The following is a 21,478-nucleotide window of genomic DNA, read 5'->3' on the forward strand; positions in this document are numbered from 1 at the left end:
AGCTTAAAAATAGATCTTTTTATGTATTACTTTGAGTTTTACTAAGCAAGAAAACCACATTAAATAACACTTTATTATCCCCTTCTTCTGTAAGATGTTCTGTTTACTTGCTACTTGATGCCATGCTGAATGTGGGTCCATAAACGAGTCTTCCAAGGCCTCCCAAGTGCTGTGCTTACGGGAGTGCACACGACACAGGCTTAAGGACTTTACATATTGAATCAGAGAGATTCTTTGTTAACAGCTCTGTTGGTCCAAAATTACAAAATAAATATTACAGTTTCCAAAATCCTGTATAAGTTTCTCTCATTCTTCTTAGCCTAAAGTTTCTATATCGTAAACACTAAACTCTGAATTATTACTTATTTTTCATGGTACGTCATGATTATTTCTATTCACTTTTCCCTGCTTTATGTGATGATAGGAGAGATTCTTATCTTTTCCAAATTCCTCTAGTCTACAACTGCAGCCAATTTTATATTCCAAGTTTTTTTCAAATCTCCAAATTCAAATATCAATCATTTCTTGAATGAATAGTTAATTACCAACATATGCCATTTGCTAATTAAAATGATAGTTTCCCTAGTTTTCTCATATTCTCTTGCCTACTTCCAAATACTATGCAATCCTTATGTGTGTGTTTATGTTTGATATATATATATATACATCAGATATTATTAAAAATGTCTTCTACACCTATTTTTTTTAGATCCACTTGCAACTGTCTCAGGAAAGTTGTTATTTGCTTTCTTGTAATAGTATCATATGTAGTCTCTTTGCCACTAATATCTCACTCTTCCAGTTCTCTGCTGCCCCATCATTAGCTTTTCCATCATGTTTTTGTCCAGATTACTGTGACATCCAAGACCTCAGAAATGTTGCTCCTCAGCACACTGTTTTAAGAAAGTCTGAAAGCAGCATGATGGATTTGTTCAGTCATGGAAAAGCCATAGTACAACATGATAAAGGCTTTTAAATGATGGTGCAATTTGCCTATAGCTATAGATAAAATACTAATGTTGAAAAGGAACAGAATGTTGATGAGCAGTGTGAGTAGCTAAAGCTGCTATTGCTAGATGGAACATGCTGCTGGGACGTATGAACTATTTTATCCAAACCGATTTTAGTCTCCTACCTCCCCAGTTACTACATGAGATGACAGCTTGTAGTTTGTTTCACAACAGTAACTGTCTTATTATACATATGTATCTCATAACAACATATTCTACATGTCAACATGAAAATAAGAGCTTCCTGAATGAACACCCAGACTTCATTGTTGTATTGTCAGCCTCCAGGAAACAATCTTTTACATAATAGGAACTCAGTAAAATAGTTTATACCTAGCAAATAAATTGTGACAGTGAGATATTGGCCAGTGATTGGGGAGGAAACAGAGACATAGATCGGGGAAGTAGAGAAGGAGGAAAACAAATTCTCATAGGGGCTTCGGCATCACCACAACAGTGGTTTTGCTTAAATACACTAATACTGTCTATTTTTCTTCATATATTTTGTTCCAAATTTTACTTTCTTCCAGTATTCCTGAAACATATTAGCATATCAAAGCTCTAAGAAGCCCATCAAGATGTAAAATAATAAAACAATCTCTATTCAAAACTCATTCAACGAAAAGTGTAAATTTTTTTGTGGTATAAATGAATCACTCTCAAAAAGGTGTTCTCAATGACATGGTAACACGTATGTCTACAGGTTTCACAGACCACTTAACCCTGATGCTCCTGAGCAAGAGTTATTACTAATCTATTTCCCACTGTTTAAAAGTGTGGGGTTCTTGGAGTCTTCTAGCACTCTTGCCTACCGTACATTTTGAAACTCAGTTCAAATGTTGCTATGTTTTCACCATGTATATGTGTGGGCAATGTCTGTGCATATGTGTTTGCATGTACATGAGTTTATCTTACTGTAAGAGTGCATGTTTATGTTTGTTTACGTGTGTGTGTGTGTGTGTGTGTGTGTGTGTGTGTGTGTGTGTGTGTGTGTATGTGTGTGTAGGCCTGAGATATCTTTCTCAATCTTTCCTGACTTTTTGTATCAAGGCAGACAAGTTTCAGGGGGACAAGTCAGTCTGTCCTTTGCAGACACTGGCTTTGCTGTTGTTGTTAGTAAAATGTGACTCCCTCTGCTGCCTAGACTGACAGCACATGAAATAGAGGAGTAAGGAAGGAAGGAAAAGGAGTGGGGTGCAGGACATCAGAGTTACACAGCTGGCTGAAAACAGACAGCAGGAATAAACAGACATGAGGCACGAGCTTCTTAAAAAGCAGCACATGGTAAAATGAACTGAATCTAGAGTTAGTAACTCAAAAAGGTACAGTTTTGTAAAATAAATGAATGAAGTTTGGGTAGATTTATGATAAAGGTATATTGCCATTTGGTGAGTTTAAAAAAGTGATCCCCATATTCTTTTTCTGTTATCTTTCATTTAAAATTACCAATGGGAAAGCTCCAAATTTTTTCTAAATCAAAGGAGAGGCAGTTTAATGGCACACAACTAATTGCATTCTGTGTATTTAAGAAGGCTTATCTGAATTATACTATTTATTGTTCCTTAATAAAAGTATAGCAAATATAAGACAACAATCTAATATGCCTGTAACTTGTGATAAAAAAAACAAATCCCTGCAAATAAAAATACAGGTATATTTTCTGGCATAGTCTATACTGAAATACCACAGTGGGAGTTTTTACAGACAGAAGATCTGGGAAAGTCCTGTTAAAAGACTCATTTTTTCCTTTAAATTATTTTAAAAAAAGATAATTTGAACAAATTGGTTTTCTGACATCCTTTTCATTGTCTCATAGACTGTAAATAAAAACTGAAAAAAAAGGAAAAAGTTTTGATGTCATTTTAGGAGTAAACAGAGCATTAACTCATTAGACTTTACTTTGAAATGTTCATTATTCAAAACATGTCGGTCTCTTTGAAGTCCCAGAAATAATAATATCATGAACCAGAAATCAAATATGCTTGTCAGCTTCTTTACTGGTGCTAAACTTTAAAAGGAATGTGAAGATGGAAAGGTCTACTTTATTTTTAAAATGCAACAAATAGAATTTTCTACAGTGGAATAACTAGACTCATATTTGAGAGATTCCTAAAATAAATATGACATTAATTTAGTTATACTTAAAGTTTTAGGAAAAGTAGTTTGTATTAAAGGCTTATATTCTTGAGCAGGATGCATAATTGATACAAAAATATAAAAATAAAGTAAGAAAGAATTTTTTAAAGAAATAATGGGTTTATTAATGTGACTTTTACAGTCAAGAATTTAAGAACTGTCACACTATGAAGGCACAAACTGATGCACAGAATAAGATAGACCAATATGAAGTAAATTTTCAGAGGAAATAATCCAAGGGAGGGATAGGGATTTAGTTAGTGAGAGCCCTTGTCTAATAAGTACAAAGTTCTGCAGTAGGTTTCCAGTAACACACACACAAAGGCAATGATGAGGTAAATGAATGAAATCACATGAGTGTGCGTACATATGTTTTCTCTTCAAAAACAATGGGAGATTTTTAAAAATGACAATCTTTCTCTTTTAATATTTAATTTTATTTAGTTGTATGTGCACATGTTTGTTTATGCAGATACCCCAGTAAATCAGAAGAGGGTGTTGGATCCTCTAGAAAGGAATTACCAACACCTATGAGCTGTCTGAAAGGGTTTTGGGAACTGAATTTTTGGTCATCTCTAAAACCAGTATGTGCTCGGAACTCCTTCCTGAGTTTAAAATTTATGTTGCACTTGATATGAGTTTTAAATCTGATTTAGACTTCAAGAAAAACAACATCCTATTTCAGGCAACAGGGACTGGGATATTTAATTTTGCATTGATGTAGATCAAACTCAAATTTTAGACTCTGTACTTTTTAAAAGTTATTCTCATTGGTCATACTCTTTAGTTCTTTATCTTTTCCTTGCTAACATATTTTGAAATGATTTCATTATATATATATATATTTCTCCCCATATATATATATGGGGAGAAATTGAGCTAAAAATTAGTCTTTGCAAAAATTGTAAATATGGCATTAGTAATGGAATTTTATGATGGGCCAAGGGATAATAGAAAGAAGATGCTAGCTAAGTGCCATTACCTGCACACATATTTTAACCCACTTGTTTTTCTTCCAGTTAACAAAGAAATTCTACATACATTCTAATACATTATTACCATACTTTCTTCTTTAAAACAACTATACTATCATACTGGAAAATTCTGGTTATCACTCACTTCATTGAGTATCTTAAAAATCATTAAGATTTTGAAAATTCCCTTAATGCTCCGAAGTTAGAAGAATATATGTTTAGTTCCTACAGGGGGCGGGATCATACATTACATCACAAATCAGAAAATCCCCCTTAAATCAAAATAATTGTAGTTTATATATTTTGACTCACTTTAAGCATGTTGAATACTTATATGTTGGAATATAGTAGGGGATATCTGAAATCTATTTGGGGTAAAAAACGTGTAGATATAGTAAAATTTCGTCACTCACATGTAGACTTGCTCACATATCCTTCCTGCTAGAAACCAAATCTGGTTGTTTACAAATGACTTTTGATGTAAGACAGGAAAATTACTGGTCATTGCATTACTAAATAAATAAATATTGTGACCAGTTACTTCCTGGGAAGAATTCTTAATTTGCACAAACACAAGAGAAAAGCAGGGGTAATTTATATGATATTCAGGACCTATACATTTGTGGTTACTCTTGTATTTATCTATTTGTTAATTAACTAATTGATTAATCCATTCATTCATTCATTCATTGTTAAGACAATGTATCATTGTAGTCCCAGTAAGCTTCTAGCAAACTAGGCAGTTGAGGCTATCTTTGAACTCACTGTCCCTCTACTTCTGGTTCCTGTGTGCTGCAGTCAGCCAGCATCACCCCTCCTGGCATCATTGTTATTTAAAAGTGTCAGAACCCTCCTGAGAGGCATGTAAACAGAGCATATTCCACTTCTCTACTGCCTTCAGGATCATCTCTATCTTTATGAACAAGTTATCATATTAAATTGACAAAAATATTTCTTCTACATTTATTTTTACTATTTCTGAACTAATATTTTAAGAATGTTATTTTCTACATGTCTTCACTAACTCTCCATTTCCTGAGATGGAATGTCCAAGTCTTACTGATTCTAGTCCATTTGAGAAACCAAGCCTAAGAATACACACACACACACACACACACACACACACACACACATCTTGATCTTAAAGGTACGTCTGTGGAAACACTCTCTATTTGGTTAGGACAGGACTGATCACCCTAACAAGTTTGTTCAGGTGTAAACTTTCACCTCCGTTAATGAATGAGTTCAAAGCTACCATACTGTGAAATGTCTCACTATCATTTAAATGTTCTCTATGAAAATTTCCCAATTCCTGTATTCTTTATTTACTTTAAGTATCTCTGAATTATATCATGTCTAACTTGTTTTATGTATGACACAGGAAAATGTGTATATCCTATCAAATGTAGTTGAAGCACGCTAACATCAGTGCCAAAGTTTCCATCTTTTCAGTAGCCCTCATACTATGTGATATTTTAAGTTAGTTTACAAGTGTTTAGTAAAGTCCTGACTGACAGACAGTCTAAAATCAAAGTTACTAACCAACCAATGAAGAAAATCTACTTATGGACAATTATTACCTTATGATTGTCAGATGTTTGAAGATAAAACATACAACCTGAAGATCATTTTTCCATATGAGAACTATTCCACTTTTAATTTTTTAAAATCCCAAAGCAGTAGATTTTTATATTATTACTAATATTACTATATTTCAATTTTGTCACAAAAATGGTACAATGAAAGAGAATAAATGGAAGGAAGTACTTGGTAGTATTGAGTAATTCGCCTATTCTATGACTTTCGTCATCCAACAGCCAATAAAAGGCTAGTCTGATCTACACAAGAATAGTTGTGTGGCACATTCTCCCAAGACTTGCATCGGTTACAGTCCTGTTCACATAGGAACAAGTACTTATTTATAACATGTGTTCATACCAGATGGTATGACTACTGTATCTATCTATAAAAATCAGTGTAAACACATCTCTCACCCTATTCTTATTCTTCAAATAAGTTTCCCTTTGTTAGACTTTTCAATATCTAACATATAATAAATTAGGATATGTGAGCAAGACAGTACTAATGTTGTTTTACAAATATCATAACAGAGCCGAAAGAAACCACATGTTGCAAACATACAAAGGTTGAGATTCCCCAGGATCTACATCTAAAATTCTAAGGAGAAGGTTAAAGGACATTAATATATACACATACCCAATGCTTATTTTGTTGAAGAGTTGGGAAATCTTATTATAGCAGCATTGTTAGGAGCCTGGAGCATATGGGGAGCAGCAGTATTCTGGAGGTAGTAATTGTGAAGGTTAGGTATTGGAGATGGATGACATGCAGTGACATTCATTGGGGAAACAGATTTGGCAGGCAACAGATACATCGGTTCCAACTTTTCTCTCCCAGCAGGTGTTGCTATGGCACAAGAATAGCCTCCAAGGGATTCCATAGAACACACAAAGTGTAAGAACAAAACAGAAAAATCACTCTCTGCATGGCATTTATATTTTCTCTGCTACATGATCCAAAAGACTAGTTGCAAATAAACACAGGTCCTGTAGTTGCTGCCTCATTGACTGCTAAGGCCAATTTTGGCACTGTTTGTTAGAGCTTTCAAGTATCTTGAGCTGTTATGATCTTTGCATAATTTACTTATATAACTTGAGCTTCTCATATAATATTTGTAGAGTTATTAAAATATAACTCTATTATGAAAATTTCCTATCCCTTCTTTTTTCCTCAAATTCCTTCTCTGTTTTGTATTTCTTATGCACTGACATCCATGAATTATCGGTGGTTCCTGATAAGAGATAGCAACACTCACAAGCCAAATTTTATTTTTCTTAAGGAACTAAATAAACAGGAACAAGATTTTAAGCTTGCTTATAATTCAACTTATGTGAAAATGTAGCAATCAAAGATTATAATTTATAATGAAAATATTGAAAAAATGAACAGACACGCTTGATGATTTCTATAAGACATCTTTTCACAGGAGAGGGATGTGTGTGTGTGTTCCAATTCCTATAACTCTTACAGCCCAGAAAACATTTGCACCCTTGCTTATGTTTTATGTATTTTAAAATTTATATGAGTACATTGTAGCTGTCTTCATACACAACAGAAGAGCGCATCAGATCCCATTAGAGATGGCTGTGAGACACCATGTGGTCACTGGGAATTGAACTCAGGACCTCTGGGAGAGCAGTCAGTGCTGTTAACTGCTAAGCTATCACTCCAGCCTGCTTATTTGTTCTTAAATAGGATGCCTATGATTTATTCAAATATTTGTGTATGTGTGTATGTATGAGAGAGAAAGAGAAAGAGAGAGAAAGAGAGAGAGAGAGATCACAGCATTATCTCTTCAACAGATAGAGAGTTCTACAAGCATTATTCCTTCAACTGAAAGCAGAATACCTTATAAAAATATACACCTAATTCTAGATTTAATATCTATTATTGTAAAAAGTTTTTTTAGCTTGTTTAATAGGTGAGTACATTTAGAAGTGTGAGCAAGAGACATGCATCAGGACACTCACAACCTTCAAGAATTATACTGTATTATGGAAATTGATAAACATGGGGACTTCTTAACAACTGCAATTATTATTAATAATTATATTGGGTTAATAATGCAGGGGGCTTAGGGATATGGCTCAATGGTTAAGAGCACCAATTGGTCTTCCAGAGGAGGATCTATGTTAAGTTCCCAGAACCCATGTGGCTCAAAAACAACTGTAAATCCAGCTCTTAGGCGTCCAACGCCCATTTCTAGCATGTAAGAACATCTGCATGTATGTGGAATACACATATTTACAGCCCATGCATGAATAAGAGTACATATTTGAAACAAATTAAACATTTAAAAAGGTTAAAAGCTTGACTTAGTTGAAAAGTTAAACCATATACGAGATGTATAATCTCAGCAAAGGAAAGACTTTGTTTTCTCATCTTCAAATTAGATTGAAGAAAGGGCTATTTAGTATAAATTTTAAAATAATGTTGTGCAATGCAGATCAAAGTGTCCCCTAAATGTATTTGCAGAGAATGATGCTTAGTTTGAATGCCCAGATTTAAAGGATGGTGACTTTGAGAACATTATCTAGTCTTTCTATCACTTTACATACAGTTAACACAATAATTCTTATTTTACACTTTTCTACACCCACAATCTATGTTTCCTTCATAGGTATGTTGTAACAAACACTAGTCATCTTCATGTCACTGCCATGGGTACTATAATATGTATTTTGCTTTTTTTATTATGCACATATCTCTATACTAAGGCTATATAAATCATACTTTATTGAAACCAGATATCTAAAATACTAAGCACAGGTCCATATTCAACCGAACAAATGTTTATAGAAATAAAATAAACACACACACATATGGACAAACATACACATGCAAACACATGCATACATACACACACATGCACACACACACATTTGCCATTTCCAGATGTTGAGAAGATACATTTTAGACAAGGATTCCTTGAGTGTCCAGAATGTCTTGCAAAGGATAAGAATGAGCAGAACTTGAGTAGCCAGAGGCACGTCCACGGAGGTCCTAAGGGAAGAAGCTTACATATGCCTGACATTACAGGTTATAATTTGATTTCTATGTTTTGATAATATCATAAATGGCAGGTAACACAGATATCTAGTTCTCTTTCTATTTCTCTAAAGTAATAAGGTCCCTAAATAGATCCATTTCACTCTTATGAGGTAGACAAAATGTCAGTGTTGTCCATTTTCAGAAAGGTCAGGGTATAACCATGAAAATCATGGACCAGAAAGCAAAGGGAGCTAGCTAGCTGTCTGATCATGTTAATTATGGCCATGCTTTCCAATTGTAAAAGAATTCTGAATTAAAAGGATGGCAGGTAATAAATTATATACCAAATGTGTCTTGCAAAATTATTGTAAGAGAGAAGCTTCAAAACAATCTAAATTTTATTTTATTTTCTACAGCTACTGTTGCTCATACCGGTAAACTTTTCAACACAGAGTGGCTAGAAAAATCAATTTACTTCTACAATGAAAAGGCCATTTATCGTCTTATAGAACCCATGTGACATTGTTAGGGCTCTTATAAATGATCTCTGTGCATGATTCCTGCAGTTTACAAATTCCCTAATTACATCACTGATTGTGCCCCACCGGAGATGACTTGTTCTTTGGAAACAGACACTATCACCATCTTAATAAGCGTTTTGACATGAGATGAAGCTGGCTCTTTTATGTCTTATCAAGAGCAAAATAAAAGGACCAGTGGACACAGTGTTCCCTCATCAGACCAGGGCCACATGTTCTTTAAAGCAAATGAGGTTTAATTAAAAGATCTGCTGGCTGATAACTGGTCAATTAAAAGAAAATAGGAGTGGAGTTTTCTCATAACACATGGAGTCCTCCCTAACAAATATTGTACTGCATCATAACTGCATTTCATGATGCATTTTGCCTTTCTGAAAGGTGCAAAAATGCTACAATAAAAATTAAAAAACAAACTGACCCAATTTTAGAACCACACTGAGGATCATATAATGTCATTCATTGGAATGATATATAACCCAGCCTATGAAATACATTTTACATTGTAGTTAATTTTTAAACAAGAATATTTCTGTTAAAATGTCAACTAGATATATATATTCCTTACAAATATTATTTACATAGACTTTGTGAAAGTGGGCTGTGTATGTGTTCTTTGTAGTGGTCTGTAATGCATGAAATGGTGCAAACTAGCTAGCTATATAGTGTAGAACAGGGAACCTCTGGGTTTAAGTAGAGATATTGTCTCCATACAAAAAGCAGCAAAATGTAACTTAGAAGAACATCCGGCACCAACCTTGGGCCTTATCACACATTTGCACCCACACACATTTAAACACAAATATGCCTATGTGCATACCACACACACACAGAACACAAAATTAGTTTTTTTAAAAAAGGACAAAGACTAGATAAAGCATAACTTAGTATTTGATTATTTGTATTTCATTAATCATTTTAATAAAATATGGGATAAACTATAACCTTTAAGGTAGAAACCTTATTCTGATATTTGGAGGAATTAATTATTTTAAGATGATAAATGCAAGGATTTTAAGAACAAAAAGAACAATATAAAAATGATTAATGTTTGCTGACCTACTAGAAGATAGACACCTAATTTAATATAGCTAATTCTTACAATCATATATGATATTTCAAAATTAGGTAGTTCACCTCAGTGTCATTTATGCCTCTCAAAACAGTTTACAAAAAAATGTGTTTAAAATTTCTTGTCACTTCTTTTTTTTTTTTTTTTTTTTTGGTTTTTCGAGACAGGGTTTCTCTGTGTAGCCCAGCTGTCCCGGAACTCACTCTGTAGACCAGGCTGGCCTCGAGAACTCAGAGATCCGCCTGTCTCTGCCTCCCAAGTGCTGGGATTAAAGGCGTGCGCCACCACGCCTGGCCTTCTTGTCACTTCTATTAGTACCATTGAAAGGATGATTAATACAGCTACCATTTCACATAAGCTCTACAACATTACTTGCAGTCTGTTTTAGGTATAGTGAGAGCCTTAGTGTAAATGGCATTCAGACTAAATACCACATTTAAGCTCCAACAATCCCTTCCATCCTTCCCCAGATCTCCCACTCCTACTTTCACTTAATAGTTTTTATTTTTCACTCCTTACGTTTTTTTTTTTTTAAACAGAAAATAGGGGCTTGTTTCTACTTTATAAATGTATGCATAAGTACAAATCCCCAGGTCCTGAGTTGTAAGTGCTAAAAATGCCTGAAGTCACACACTCTCAAACTCGTCCACTGAACATGTCCTCTTTCTGTACTAGTGGGTCTACTGGAGGAGAACAGTTCCCTTTGTTTCCATTGCTCATTCTCTTTCACATTGGTCATGGTCCCTAGTTTTCCCACTATCTCCCAGTTCATCTTTTTTTATTGTTTAACTTTTGCTCTCTTCTTGCATGAGTCAAACATGTCTAAATTAATGCAATGACCCATGAAACCCATGTCTTAATTCTGATATATTCCTGGAATCAGACTTGAGTTTCTAATTGGTTGGTAGTTACATCAGAACATATTAAACCCCTCAGCCATAGCTAGTTTATTATCTAACCTGGCCCTACACTCTACATTCTCACATTCTAAAGAAGCAAGGCACAGCATTCTTAGAACCACAGAAGCACAAGTGAAGAAGAACTTACCCAAAACACCAGATTTTCCATACACATGTTTGTGTGTGTGTGTGAAAAAAAAGAAACCAGAAAACATGTGTAAATATAATCATACATGCAATCTATATCCAGAAAAGAATTGTTTTGTTTTGATCCAAGTTGGAAGAAAGAGGGGTTTAAAATTCTTAGCTAATTAGTTTCCTTCTCTTTGAAGCTCAGAAGCTCTTGAAAATGTTGCAAATAATGTGTAGCTGCCATCAAACCACTGTTTAGAATGAGATATTCTTCTACATACAGACAGCCAGTTAGACCAGCACCATTTATTGAAGATGCTTTCTTTTTTCCATTGTATATTTTTGATGTTTTTGTCAAAAATCAATGTCTGTAAGTGTATGGTTTTATTTCTGGGTCTTCAATTCTATTCTGCTGATCATCCTGTCTATCTCTGTACCAATACAGTTTGTATCACTATTGCTCTGTAGTAAAGCTTGAGGTTAAGGATGGTGCTTCCCCAGCTGTTCTTTTATTGTTAATCATTGTTTTTGCTATTCTGGGTTTTTTGCCTTTCCAGATGAATTTGAGAACTGCTCTTTCCATGTCTTTGAAGATTGTGTTGGGATTTTGATGGGGATTGCATTGAATATATAGATTGCCTTTGGTAGGATGGGTATTTTTACTATGTTAATTCTGCCAATCCACGAGCACGGGGGATCTCTCCATTTTCTTAGATCTTCTTTGATTTCGTTCTTGAGAGACTTGAGTTACACAGGTCTTTCACTTGTTTGGTTAGTTACCCACAAGATAGTTTATATTATTTGTGGCGATAGTGAAGGAAGTTGTTGCCCTAATTTCTTTCTCAGCCTGTTTATCATTTGTATAAAGGAAGGCTACTGATTTATTTGAGTTAATTTTATTTCCTGCCATTTTTGGGGTAGAAGTTCTCTGGTGTCATTTTGGGGTCACTTATGTATACGATCCTATCATCTGCAACAATGCATCAGTTTCTTTGCAAAGCTGACCTCACTGATCACTCATATATTGCTATATCTGAACCCCTCCGGTAATACTGCCCCACAATCAAAAAGTATTTTTCACTGTTTTGGAAATAGAAGAAACACTTTTAAAATATTTGTAAAATCATTCTTATGTTCTCCACCAATTTTCTTATAGTTGTGTTAGAATAAAATACCTCTAGTTAAGTGTATAAAACCCTCTGGCTTGGATGGAAACCTCACAATCCAGTTGGGCTGCTTCAGTCACATGACCCAATGATCAGCCCTTGGAAAGCGGGCTCCATGCCATACTAGAGATAAGCAAAATAACTACTTAAAAAAATAATAAAAGCAGGGCAGTGGTGGTGCATGCCTCTAATCCCAGCACTTGGGAGGCAGAGACAGGCGAATTTCTGAGTTCAAGGCCAGCCTGGTCTACAAAGTGAGTTGCAGGACAGACAGGGCTACACAGAGAAACCCTGACTTGAAAAACAAACAAAAACCCAAAGAAACACCCAAAACAAACAAACGAAAACAACAACAAAAAATAATAAAAGAAAATACTGTGATGCTGTATTTTCCTCTGAGAATCTTTACCCTTAGTTCAGTAGTTCACTGAGTTTCCCTTCCTAACATGTGACTACTAGTCAACCATGTATCTAATCTCTATAACAACTTAAATGCTATAATCCTTATTTTAGTTTCCTTCTTCCTCTAGGCAGCTGTTGAGATTTACATCCTGCTTGTCCTTTGGGTTTTTCTTTTATTGTAATAACATTCCCCTTGATACCAGGTTTAGTCCATTCTGAAATCATTTTATTAATGAGACTAACAACCCTAATGAGCCCTGGAGATTACTCTTGTCAATTGTTTGGTTTTTTAAATCTCTGAATAGTTACCCACTGAATAGATCTCCTGTCACCCCTCCTCTCTCTTCTGTCCCTTCTTTCCTTCCTCTATTCCTTCCTTTCCTTCTTGATTTTTTTTTTCAGAAAATTATGTAAACCTGAGCGAATAAGGTCTCATGATACATTTCTCCTTTAATTCCAGAGTCATTACTGATCCAGCCCAGGTGCAAACTTTCTTTCCTGACTCTTGCTGACCAGTGTCAGTGACATTACAGCAAATGTCACAGTTCATCAATTATTCAATGTAAATCACACTGGACTATTAGGAATTAGGCTTCATGAACTTCTATTTCTCCCATAGCCACTCTCCTATCATAGTTATTGAACAAATAATCGAATGCACACTGTATTCCTTAACTATTCCTACTGTTTTGATACTTACAGGTTCTTCGTGAACCACTCACCTCCACTATCACTTTCCATTTCCCTTAGCCTTGCTCCTTGCATTTGAATATTCAAGGCACATATATTGTATTCAATGTTGTGGTCAGTTTTTCTCATGAGTCAAACATTTCCAAAACAGTAAGTTTTTATCTAAAGTGTTTTCACGTACCACATTTATTTTGCATTGTTTAACAACATCTCTTAAAATATTCAGCACATTTTAACATGGCTCTTAGCCTTCTGAAGGCATTTTTTTTTACTCTAAACTATTCAACATTTTCTTAACCATTTGAAAGGCAGATGTTAAAAGCACAAGAAAAGAGAGCAGTAGCTCCAGACACCATAAGTTCCATCAAGGCTACAAAAGAATGATTAAATAAAATATTGTGTGTGGAAAGCTGACATAAAAGTAAAATCTTCAGAAAAATTGGATGCTTTTGTCTAACACCCAATTTTAGCCAACTGCATTATCTATTTAAACACAAAATGCAGGTAAGCCACCTAACTATTCCTTGCTGTTGATTTGTTTCTGTACCACACACTGAGCAATACAAGACTAATGCAAGTCAGCAGAACTCTGGGGAATGTTTAATAATTTCTGAAGGCATGTTAAATTTTAATAAAGAGCTTTCAGATTTCTAATAAAACACATTTATGGAACAAAACTTCTTCCTAAAATAAAGGATTCTAACAGAGAAGCATTCTTAGTAAGCTTTATATACCTCAAGATGAATTATATACTGATGCCTCTGTAACACTGCTTGACACATATACTACCCTTGCCAGAGGACAGATGAAAATGATGTATGTCTATATGTACTCTTAGTCAAAAATCCCCTTAATCTATGCACATGCTGAAAGAAATGTCCATATTCTGTGAAAAGCTATTTTGTAGTCAGGTGTCTCCTGGGAAATTTCTTGAACAAAACGTCCTCTTAAAACTGGAACACTAGCATGTTAGAGGCCAGGTGAGCTGCGGTTCAGGACCCACCCCGCTGCAGCTGTGCCTCTATCCACCGCAGAGGAGAGGACAGTCTGTAAGGAGTAAGATGGGAAAGATGACAGAAAAAGCAATACCGTTCATGTGTGTGTGTGTGTGTGTGTGTGTGTGTGTGTGTGTGTGTGTGATCCCTACTGTCACCATGTCCAAACTCTATGTGTCACCATGGCCTATACAAAGGACAGGTACAACAAGCTGTCACCAGCCTGGTTGATAGGCATGACAAGGTGCAGAAGATGCACGTGTTGCTCACTCCTTTGGTTATCACACTACTGAAAGAATAATCCCAAGAAACAATTATTTTCTCAGGAATCTCCTACTGAGAAAGGAAATAGCTGGAGCCTCCTCTGGAGAGCCAGAGGAGCCTCCCTAACAAACCTTTCTAACTTGTCAGTAGATCTCACAGCGCCCCCCTCCCCTGCCTGGGAGCTGAGGCACTATGGTAGGCTGCTTCATCATGCATGCATTTACTTGGCTCTCCCCATGTCCATGCTTCACTGAATGTCTTTGTCCTTCTCAGTATGGCCATATTGAATAAGCGTCCCTTTTGATTTTCACTCTCAATTTGCCCTTTTTCACTGGCTTATTATGGTTGGCTGGCTGAACCTTGTTTGCTGGGGCTCAGGGGCTGACCTCTAACTCTGGTAACACTACCTGTTTATAAACAGGAGTCAGTCTTCCTGACTTAAAGACTGTGTTTAATTTGCATGAAAACAATCTTGCCTGACATCACTGTGGACATTTCTAGTCAGCCACCCTATAAAGAAGTGGCCTTCTAACCAGTAGACTCCAACTTTTTATTTCACTTTTACTAATGCTGTATATATATATTTTTTGCATTACAACTTTTAAGCCTCTCTCTCTCTCTCTCTCTTTCTTTCTTTCTTTCTTTCTCTCTTTCTTCTTTCTTTCTTTCTCTCTCTCTTTCTCTCTGTGTATATATGTATATATAGTTTATACATATATACTCATTATATATGTGTAATATATATTACATCTCTCTATTCTATATACTAACATAAAGAAAGAGATGGAATAATTATGAACAGCATAACATCAGCAGCAGGAAAACAATAGTATCTTATGGATGAGACTTGAGGAGTTGAGCAATAGCAAAATAATACAAAGGATATTTGTAGTATAGTTTCACCATTTTGACCACTCCAGCAAGATAGCAGTCACCTGAGCAAGGCATTTTGTAAAATGTGCACTTGAATACAATACAAAAGAGGTCTGAGACTTTGCATCAATCTTTATAAAGACTGCGACAGTGATTTTATAGGTAAATAGCAGTTTCATACTAGTTCAATTTAATTTTCTAGGAGGTTCATATACTCTGTCTTTTTAGTTATTTTATTTTAATGAATAAGGTTTCAAAATTATAGCTCACAGGTCAACACTCTATGCCCACAGGGCACATATCCTTGTTTACTCTTTTGGCAAATAAAATTTGAGAACAGCTATACCCATTCATTCATTTACGTAGCTTAGCTGTTACTGTAGGTAGAATATATATTATAATAAAGTAGAGTAGTTATAGCTGAACCATATGCAAAGCTTGAGAACTGAGAACGACTCTTGAGCTCTTCACCAACCCTTGGCTCTGTTCTTAATTCAACGTTCACATTTTTTATGTTTGGGGGACCAATAAGGGAATCTTTTTCTGTCTAGTGTCTTGGGTATTACTTCATAAATCTCAACTGCATAGTGTTTTCTTCTAACCTAAGCATCATTTCATGTTGATATAATCGTTCAAATTTCTTAGCTAAAACAGTTCTTCCCTCACTGTAGACTCTTACTTTCCTTTTGAAATGGAGAAGAGCAAAGAAGTAGATCCAATTAAATAGACTTAATCAGTCTTTCCTTAGCTCTTGTATTTATTAATGATTGTCTCTCCTTGTGCACCACTGTCCCATGTTAATGAACATGGCATGCACAGCCTTGCAGACACTTCCTGGCTTCCACAGTTACAGTAACTAGACAGCTCTCAGAAACCTAAAGTTGCCAAGTCACTTCCAGGTGGTCATCACTGTGCTTGCTAGATGTCTCTATCTTGCTTGATCCCACAAAATCTTGTTCCTCTCTCTGTTATATAATATCCCGTTGTATGCTAAGAAGAGAGAAACACAACCCTACATTTCCATGCTGAGTCTTCTGCTCTATTTACCCACCAGATGTCTCACCAGGTCTTGCTTTCATTGTCAAGGCTGGATGCACATAGTTCTGAGTTTTACTATAAACAAACATGTTTTCTTGAGTTCTGTGAAGGAATACATGCAAACTGATGAGCACCGAGACTTCACTACGAAGTGAGGGCAAGAAGCAGTAGAGAGGAAAGAAAGAAAGAAAGAAAGAAAGAAAGAAAGAAGGAAAGAAAGAAAGAAAGAAAGAAAGAAAGAAAGAAAGAAAGAAAGAAAGAAAAAGAAAGAAAGAGAAGGAGAGAAAAGAAACCACCAAAACCAAATTTTACTCTACCAATTATGCTTGTAAAAAGGAATAGCCTATGATGATATTCTAAAATTTGATTTTAGCTGCTGATAATGTAGGCTTAAATTTGCACGAATTTTCTTGAGGAGGCACATTAAGAATCTATATTTGACAAAACTGAATGGTGACATTTAGACTTTGATACAATTAAATTTGTAACTGAGACATTTATAGCAATGCATAGAAAGTACTTTACATTGCCTGAAGTCTAGCCTAACATATAGTTCTAGCAATGAAATAGTAAGACCAGAATAAACTGATGTGATTTTCTCAGATTAATATCAATGCTATAACTAAAATATAATGTAAGCAGATGCTTTACCATTTCCCCAGTCTCTATTTGCTTCTCTTGCTTCCTTTGAGGTTCAAGATTAATCCCAGCTCTCCATGAGACTGACTGTAACTATATTGCAGAAGCACTCAGATCTTGCTAGTGTGATTGAAGTTCAGGTAAGGTGTCTGTACACTACAGACTATCCCAGGTTCCTGAGGACTCTGCCTTGAATCACCTAAGAGCAATGTCTACTTGCACCATGTCCATAAGATACAGCGCACAGTGTGTAAAGAGTTTGGTAAAGGAAATGGAAATTAATGTAAATATATATTGAGAGACCAAAAATGGTTACAAGTACAATTTCTAAGCTTACAGAACTTTATGTGTGTGTGTTAATATTTAACTAATTAGAAAATAATGCATATATTTATATAATTCACATTGTATTTTTTATTATTCCATAAAGGTATGGATAAATTCTCAAATAGTCATAGCTTTCCAATGTTTTCCTAAACATAGCTTGCCATTTTCTTAAATCATTGTCTTTTAAAATCACTAATAATTCTGCAAATGACAAATTACCTTCAGAAACACTTTCCATTTCACTCCTCAGTGTCATCTAATAGATATGCTGACTGTGGGTCTGTGATCTAAGTAAGATTTCTGTCCTATGTAGAAATGTCTCATGGAAACAAAGCCTCATCTCAGTAAGTGACATGTACATATCTTTTAAAACAGAGGAACAATTGAGAATCAATGTAAGATTTCTGTGTAACACCAGACTCAGAAAATTTAAAAGAATTAAAGAATATCACCCTATACTTGTATAAATTTAACATCATAATTTGATATAATATAATACCATAAAAGTGTTTAAGTATAATAAAACCACTTGGCCAGTGCTAAATTCCCTGAAATGGTAATTAGGAAAACCCAAAACTGAAAAGACATTTGTCATTTTTGTGGTACTGGCTTTCTATCCTGGAGCCACAGGTCTCCTTTTAAAAGTGTACTGTTTTAACAATTGTTCCATTTTCTTAGATTCACTCACTCAACCAACTCTTCTAAATTTCTCAGAGCTTTTATAGTATTGCCATAGCCTGAGAATTTCTTATATGGTATAGCTTATGAAACCTCCTTAGTCAAACTCTGGCTTGTAACATCTCTGTTTTCTCACTGAAGTGCCATTTTGAGTGTAGACTTCTATCAGGTAGAGATAATAATTATAATGCCATAAATAGAATCCCAAATTCTCAGTCATAAGTCCTGTAGAGACTACTTTGGTGCGCCATTGCACTGTAGGCAACTTGCAAAATATAAGCCAGATTTAGTATGAAGAGAGACATACCTATTAGTTTAAGTACTTCTTTCAAGTTACAGTTGCCTATATGTTCAGACTGAAGAACAAGGTGCTTGTGTTCTCAACCTCATTAGTCTTAACCTGGACCAAATCCTTTGATTTTTGCCACTTGAATACCTTAATAGTCTTTTATGAGACCTACATTTTTAGTTTTATTAGACTAACTTCAACAACCATCTTCTCCTACCTTATCTGAGCCTGAAACATTAAACCAAATTACATATATGCGTACTGAAGAACTTTTTGTCTTGTCAGTAGAAAATTGAGAAAGAACACAAGGGGGCCAACAGAAGTAGAATAAGAAAAGACAACCTATGTAGAGTGTCTGGTTCTCAAATTAGATCATAGCTTTGTCAAACAACTATTTATTGAGTTCTGAGTATGTGACATGAATTTTCCCTAGTGCCGAAACTACATTGAACAGCACAGACAAAACTCAGTTTTCACAGTTTCCCCTTGGGGAATATCAGTTCTGTGTGATATGACTGGAAGGAGATGGCATGGGGAAGGATTCTAAAATCTTAGAAAACTTTTTATTTCTACAGTTGCTTTTTAGAAACCAAACAAATATTTAAGATACTTTATTATGACTCTTCTAATGTCTACCAGACTCTTCTTGAACAAACTCTGTCATTGAATACCTTAAAATTTCCTTTTATAATCTCTGAAGATTTGGACAATTCTATTTTGTCATTCATAATTCCCAGTTTCAGCCAGTGTAAGTACCATATTTAAGTGACTATCAGAACACATTCTAGTAACAGTTTTACAAAGTTTCTTCTTTTGTTCTGTGACCTATTCGGTCAAAGTTGAACAGCCAATAAGCCATGTTCCCTTCAAATGAATCTGTTAAATAAAAGCAATGTGTGTGTGTGTGTGTGTGTGTGTGTGTGTGTGTGTGTGTGTGTGTGTGTGTGCTGGCTAGTTTTGAAACAAAAAGCGAGTGAAGAAAATAAGAAAAGCAAACAAACAATTTTGGGTAATGTGTATGGGTAGAAAATTCTGGAAAATTATCCAATAGAAATAAAGAAAATGTCCTTGGAGTTTTTTCTTACTTTTAAAGAGAAATCTTACATGATGTTATTCAGCACAAGGTTGCCTCCCCTTCTAATATGGGGAGTGCATGCATATCTGTTGAGTGAATAAATGCTTATCAACAGTTTTCCATCAGCATCATAAATAAACGTATTTGATCATGCAAGTTCAAATATTTAGAGACCAGGTAGAGGCTTTGCATAACCTAGGATAGTAACCATGTCCAAATACTTTCAACACTTGAACTTCCTTTTACATTGATCATATACCAGAGAAACACTGAATATACTTTACAACAATGAACAGCAGAAAGTAAGCTCATTTTGCCAGCCTTTCATATATACTTATTTATAAAATCTTTTCAATGTGAGCTGCAACTGAGAACCATAAGAAGGCACAAAGTCACATGTGAATGAAGAAGGGTGGAGTCAAAATGATGCCTGACTGGGAGGAAAAGCAAGTTGTTAAGCACCTGCAAGCATGGAGCTTTTCTGCTGTAACTGAATTGTATGAGTTTAATTTATGATACTCACCCAGCACAATATGAGGATCTGGTAACATATTGCCAAAGTATACTGAGTCAGTAAACATCCTGAGAGTTAACCTACCATATTCTCTCATCAAAACACTGGGCTTTCCCTCATCTAGATATGCTTTACACAAGATACACAAGAGAAATGGTAACACATGTTTTTTTTTTAATTTCAAAATAATTCTGCTCTTATATATTTTTGCATTTAGCTCTTTGCATTATGAGGATGTAGTACTGTGGTATTTTCTTAGATGTCACATCCAACAACAACTTTAACAAAAGCTATCTCTTAGTAATAGAAACATTTCTTACATTGCTTTTTTAATTTAAGTACTCTTAAATCATTTCTCAAGGTTTATGTCTTAGACCTAAATAGTTTTGTTGAATTTTAAACTTAAAAATATTTCAGCCTTAGTCACTGGTTTAACTTTATGAATATAATTTCTAGCTCTACAAGGGCTGTGGTTAATGAAAAAAAAATGGCATAAGTTTACCTTAAATCATAGCTTTGTCACTGCTATTGATTTTATGTACACAATGTTTTAAAAAAACTCATATATAAATCTAAATAAAATGAAAACAACAAATGCCTCAAATCAGATATCTCTTTAGGTATTCAGAATAGTAAACTTTTTAGATTTAGCAAATTTCAAAAAAATTAATGATTTCTTAGCTTCATTAATTACATCAAACTCAAACTCATTTAAAGGGATTTTGTACCAGGAGCAAGCCTCTTACCTGTACTGCTGGAAATGTTAACATCAATACTGATATCAGATATTCCTCCTCCCTTCAGAGAGGCCACGCATGTGTAAGTCCCAAAGTCTGTGAATTTTAAATCAATGATATCCAAATTTGTCGTTCCGGGGGACACATCAGGGTCAGTCTGTGTGATAACCATCCGTTCAGAACTTCTTAATGGACGACCATTTTTAAACCAACTGAATGTTAACTCCTCAGAGGGAACAGCTTCTACTTGGCAAGATATTTTCACCTCACGCCCAATCTGGATGTTGTCATCTTTGTGATAAGGATCAGGAGTGATCCAAAATCGTCCTTTTTTTAATGCTAAAACATAAAAATTTCACAAGGAGTTAGTGTTATTTTGATAATTGTGAAGGTTTGGTCACTTTAGGTAGTCGTCTCTGGACTGAAATATCAAAGCAAAGCAAAAGAGAATGAGCATATG

At 34.9% G+C, this 21,478-nt stretch overlaps 1 protein-coding gene across 2 annotated transcripts in view; it reads right to left on the reverse strand.

Moving 5' to 3' along the window:
- Mdga2 (MAM domain containing glycosylphosphatidylinositol anchor 2) overlaps positions 1-21,478 on the reverse strand; it is a 766,587-nt gene that overhangs the window by 164,479 nt on the left and 580,630 nt on the right. For both annotated transcript variants that reach the window (XR_015045223.1, XM_021179084.3), the window contains exon 7: positions 21,028-21,357. Coding sequence is in view for 1 of the 2 variants with exons in the window: in XM_021179084.3 (XP_021034743.1) it covers positions 21,028-21,357 (330 nt within the window). In the remaining variant the exon portion in view is untranslated. The remainder of the gene's footprint in view (positions 1-21,027; positions 21,358-21,478) is intronic.

Source organism: Mus caroli, unplaced genomic scaffold, assembly GCF_978045245.1.
Source record: "Mus caroli unplaced genomic scaffold, Mus_caroli_1 scaffold_14, whole genome shotgun sequence".
Classification (NCBI taxonomy): Eukaryota; Metazoa; Chordata; class Mammalia; order Rodentia; family Muridae; genus Mus; species Mus caroli.